Genomic DNA, 5,538 nt, shown 5'->3' with positions numbered 1-5,538 from the left:
TTCCTTTTACTTTCCTGCTTGACAGTAGTCCCTCACATCCCTCTGTTCTGCTTTCTTTGAACATACAGATTTTCCTTTAGTCATGGAAATATAATTTATGTCTATTATGCTGCATTATAGATTGCAGATCGGGACAAGCGTGCATTACTGCCTGGAACGTCTGTTTATTGTACGTCGGTTTTCTAAAAATAAATAATTAACAAAGCCGGGGAGAGAAAAATCCAGAGGGGGATCACACGGGGGCCGCGGGGAGCTGCGCTCCGTCCTCAAAGTTTAATTTCCAAGTGGAGACCTTGAAGCACGATTTATTAGCATCACGCCGGTTGCCTTTGTCACGTTGTGGATGTGGCGGGGGAGCGCTGGCCCCGCTCCAGCCGGGACCACCCAGCGAGCGGAGCGCGGCTAACGGCACCGCGCACCCCGCTCCGCGGGCTGGCCCCGACCCCGGCTCCGGCCGCCCCGGCAGCGCCCGTGCCACCCCGCCCGGGGAAACTGCCCCGACAGCAATAGCAACACCCCCCCAAAAATAATATCCGGACAGACGGGCTGGCTGGGACGCGAGAATTGCAAAAACAATCCCCACCCCATCACGGAGAGTGTGTGTGCACGGAGGAGAGGGAGTGTGAGGAGGGGGGAGAGAGGGAATGAGACAGACAGAGGGGAGGGAAGGAGGGAGGAGGGAGTCCAAGCTCTGAGAAACATCACTCCATCTCTCTCACTCCACAGGAGCTGAGCAAGGAGCAGGACGATGTTTGACAACACGCAGTACCCCTATAACTGCTTCAATTACGACGGGGATGATTATCCTACCTGTAGTTCTGACGAAGAGAAAAAATTCACCAGACCGGCGTACAGGTAAGATGAAGTTTTTCCAAGTCCCCCTGTCTCTGTGAGGTTTCTGAGCTCTGGGCTGGTGGGGTCACAGGGGCCAGGTGTGTGGGATGGGTCTGGCCCTGCTGCAGCCACTGCAGTGGGCAGGTTTCCCCCCTTTCTGTGTGTGAAGCGTTCAGGATTTGTTTCTTCCCATGAGGGGTCACAGCAACTCTGGCATGCCCTTAAGCTTCCAGATCTCAGACAGTCTCCAACCTCCAGGGCCCCTGGGAGAGGGAATTCAATGTTTCAGGGTGACAGGGGGTGAAGTGGATGCAGCAAACCCCGGTGTGGTGGGAAGAGGCGCAGTGTAGGTGCTCACAGGGACACCCAAGGTCCTTTCCGTGTGCAGGGTTGGTCTCCTGTGACAGTGACTCTGAGCCTGCTCTGTCTCCCTGCAGCCTTCCTGCTCAGGGAAACTTTTCAGAGGGAGCTGGAGAGGTGTGTGATCCTGTCCTCTGCCCTGAGTGCCAGGACAGGCAGCCCTGAGGACTCAGTGCCTGGCAGTGACCCCGCTGTGTCCCCTGGGGCTCCTGGAGGACAGGCAGTGACCACACTCAGCACTTCTCCCTGAGACACCTCAAGCCGGGGCTCAGATCCACCAGGGGAATTTTGGAAGCAGGATATAGGCACCCATGTAGCCATGTGGTCCTAAAAACTGAGTCTGTGAGTAGGGCGATGGTGTAACAGCAAGTTTTCCTTTTTCCAGCTACATTGCCTTAATTGCAATGGCCATCCAGCAAAGCCCTTCAAATAAAGTCACCCTCTCTGGCATTTATGACTTTATAATGAAGAAATTTCCTTACTACAGATCAAATCAAAGAGCCTGGCAGAACTCCATCCGACATAACTTATCGCTTAACAGTTGTTTTGTGAAGGTAAGATCAGTTACTGTGTATTTACATACACACTGTGCATGGCTAAAAAAAATATAGGCAGCAATAATCCCATCACTAGGAAAGAAGGGAAACAAACAGCTGAGCTGCAAATCACTTAAAATCTCTCTGAGTTGTCAATTACAGAGATAAGGACTATATCCTTGTCTGATGTATGCTAATAGATAACAAATTGAAGAGGATGGGGCTTACATCTTACTCATATAATGACAGAGAATAGGCTGAAAAGTCTTGTCATATGTGTTTACACCATTCTTAAATGTAAATGAATGCAGATGCTAAACAGCAGCATCTGTAACACATACAAACACTGAACTGCCTTTAAATAAATACAGGTTCCCAGAACAGAAGGGAATGAGAAGGGGAAAGGAAACTATTGGAGCTTTGCAGCAGGATGCGAATCCATGCTGGATCTCTTTGAAAATGGGAATTACAGGAGAAGACGGAGGAGGAGGAACGTGAAAAGGGAGCACAAGGAGCAGAGACCGAGCGGAGTGAAAAGTCCTTCGTCTCCCAATATCTCTCCTGTGGACTCTGCTTTGAACAACGTTTCCTCTTCTGAAAGTAAACATGAAAGAATTGAACCGGGCCCAAAACTTCTGGAGCCTTGTGGGTTTGCTCCAAACAGCGTGACCAACAGGCAGAGCCTGAGCAATTCCTCCTTGGCAAAATCGGATTCTGAAATCAAATTTAGCATCGATTACATCCTTTCAGCCCCCGACCCTTTGCCTGTCCTGAGGTCTCAGTACAACATGCAAGAAAATAAATATCACCTCCTGGAGGCCCCGCATATTAACCTCCAGTTCTGGACAATGTGATGTTATTTATTCCTGGTAACAAAGTCTGAGTCACAGTGTGTCCAGCAGCCTCATGTCACTGAAAATCAGCCGCCTGCCTCCTCGTTCTTCTCCCTCAGAAAGGGTTACAGACTCACCACACCAGCTGATGCCCTGTCTGTACCCAAGGAACTTTGCTAAGATTAAAGCATAAATAGCTGTTACCAATATCAGTTTTCACCATGCTGAAATTTGTGAAATTCTAGCTTTATTTTCTAAACTGTCTTGGACATCATTTAGCACCACAAAGAATTTCCTATCTCAAGCAGAATCCGACAGAGAAGAGACTTGCTTATCATCCACTGCTTTATTAAAGACAAAGTGAATTTGATCCCACTTTCAGTGGTGGAAATTAGGATTAACTCCACTGGAGTATATAGGTCAGAACTTAAGCTGATCTAAAACAGTGTAATTCTGTTGACTTACACTGGCTGGGAATGTAGGGGGGTGAGGGGGTGGAAATTTGTTTCTTAAAAGGAATTATAGAAAATCACCCTGTCTTCCCTGAATTTTTTCTTTTAGCATCTTATTTCAAACTGTTTTGCAGCTTTAATTCATTGTTCATTAGGAAACATAGTTGTTGGTAAATATTTCAAGTATATTTTTGTTTATATTCAGGGCAGAATTGTTTAAATTGTTGAAGTGGAGTTGTATTCAAATAATTCCGAGACCTAATTGCAAGGATGCTGAACTCTGGTACTTTGATGGGTAATGTGACAGTCAGAGAGTCTCTTAATGCCTTGGTTAAAAAAAAAACCCAACACTTCTTCCCTTGTACTATCAGAAATCTTCCTGAGATGCTGCAGAAAAGTCCTTAACCATATTTCATTTAGCAAGTGTGAAGGGAAACCTGGCACTGCAAAAATCTCTGTTGAGCGTGAAGCAAAGCTAAAATTCCACCTACCTGCTCTGAGACAAGTTGTATATTCCCATTAAACAGATTTTTATTGATCCTTCTAGTAAGCAATTACCAAAGTGGTGCTTGATATGATTTCAGCTAAACTGGTGAGATTTATAATTTCCAGATATCAATGTTAGCTCATGAGCTCCATTTCTGAGAAAGCCACTTCATTATCATTTACATGCAGTGGGATATTTTGGAACAGAACCTGATGGACAGTGATGAACTGTAACGAGCTTTTAAGAAGTTGCTTTTATACAACTTGTTCACAATGAATTGCTTCCCAGAACATAAACAGCGTTAGCAAAGGCTCCACAAAATCCTGGCTTTCACTTGGCTATTACAGTCCTCACCTACTGCAGATAAAAGGAAAAAAAGACAGGAATTCTGATGGTTTTAAGCAATTAAATGCAGAGATAAAATTATCTTTGCAACAGGAACGAAAGGTAAATGAAGGTATATGAGATAAGATTCAGCATAGAGGTATGCTCAGTCATGACTTGAATTTTTATGCAGAAGCTTTGACATTTCACTAAGTTATTTTACATTGTGTCTAATATATACTGTACATTTATACTATATATTCTTATATATTGTTATTGAGAAAGGGAGCAATATCACTGCACTTATCTGTTGTAAAAATGCATGATGTATGTTGTCATGATGCTGAAACTCCTGCCATATACTTAAAATTTACCATCAGTGGTATTTCACACTGATTGGTAATAAATGCCCATTTTTTGGAAAGCTATAAAACTTGTTCTCTTCAAGCATTTCTACAGCATGCAAAAGTCTTTCCTTCTTCTTCAGAAAAGAGAAAATGGAAAATCATGTCAATTACATCACTGCATGTCTTCCAAACTTTGGAGGGATGATTTCTTGAGACAAATTCTGCCTTCAAATGGGAGCTTTTAATTCTCTGTGAATCAACAGTTATTCTGGGGGGAAATCTGAAAGCAAAATTTGATTCTTTGGACCTGACTGATCTGCTGCTTACACCTATATTAGAAAAAGAAGAAAACCTCTGGGGGGGACTGCACAGATGGATTCTCATTTGAAGAGGGACGAGAATTTGCTCTTTTAGTGTTTATGCTCAGTAGTAAATAAGTGTGGGAAGAGCATGTCCTCAGTGCTTCAGTGTTTGCATGCACTCATGGTGGGTGGGTACACCTCTGGGATCCTGCCTACAGGTAAATATTCCTGTTTGATGCACACATCTTTTTTTTCCTGATTGTTTTAAACGTGGCAATGCTGCTGTTGGGCTGATAGTTATGGTACACACCTGCAGTATATTTGAAATACATATTTTCTGCTGTGAAACATGCAAATATGATTGTTAGTATGTGTTCTTGGTTGGTGCTGTTCACAAGAGATAATTCAGTGGCAGCAAAAGTTCCTCCTCAGCATCACCTAGGTAAGGTGAACATTGTGGGCTGCTGAGAGCAGTGGAGAAGCAGTTTATGGCTACTAATCAATGCAGAATTAATGCATTAGGAAAGGCAGAAATACACCCAAGTGGATTTACAGCAGAGATCCAAAGCCATTTTCTGTAAGATGAATTAACATTCACAAATAGCCATGTCCTTTGCTCATAGTAAAGTGCCTGCTGGGAGAGACTGTCATAATTTAGTTTCCCTAACATATAATCAAAGAAATTTGTGTACAAATAGGTGTTAACATTTGTTTTGCAAAGGATATCAATCATATTTCGAAAAATGAAGGGACATATTTCAATTTGCCCAGTATATTATATTCTGACGACTCCAGAAAGGTTTCCAGCAGTTAAAGTGAATGGCATTTAATATAGAACAACATAACAGGGGTGAGGGCTAGACGTGACCTTATTCAAATGTCGTAGCCATTACAAAGCCATTCCCAATGTAATTATAATTAAATACTTTATGCCTTTCTTGCAAATCCTCTGATCGATCATTGATATTAACATTAATATTGTATTACCCCCGAGCAAATATCTCCCACACAAGTGTTATGGATCACCAGGTTTCCATTAACAAACTTGTGAGCTATTGCCGTG

The 5,538-nt window shown here is 43.4% G+C and overlaps 1 protein-coding gene across 1 annotated transcript; it reads left to right on the top strand.

Annotated features, from left to right (window-relative positions):
* Positions 1-748: 748 nt before the first annotated feature.
* Positions 749-2,584, top strand: FOXL3 (forkhead box L3; the record flags this gene model as incomplete). The annotated part of the gene is made up of 3 exons (XM_084216465.1): positions 749-855; positions 1,580-1,748; positions 2,102-2,584. The coding sequence occupies 3 exons, from the start codon at positions 749-751 to the stop codon at positions 2,582-2,584; spliced, it is 759 nt and encodes a 252-aa protein (XP_084072591.1).
* Between the last annotated feature and the right edge of the window lie 2,954 nt (positions 2,585-5,538).

This window comes from Fringilla coelebs, assembly GCF_963513975.1.
Source record: "Fringilla coelebs genome assembly, chromosome: 16".
In the NCBI taxonomy this organism is placed as follows: Eukaryota; Metazoa; Chordata; class Aves; order Passeriformes; family Fringillidae; genus Fringilla; species Fringilla coelebs.
Note: the sequence above shows the minus strand (reverse complement) of the source record. Positions and strands in the feature narration are given on the sequence as shown.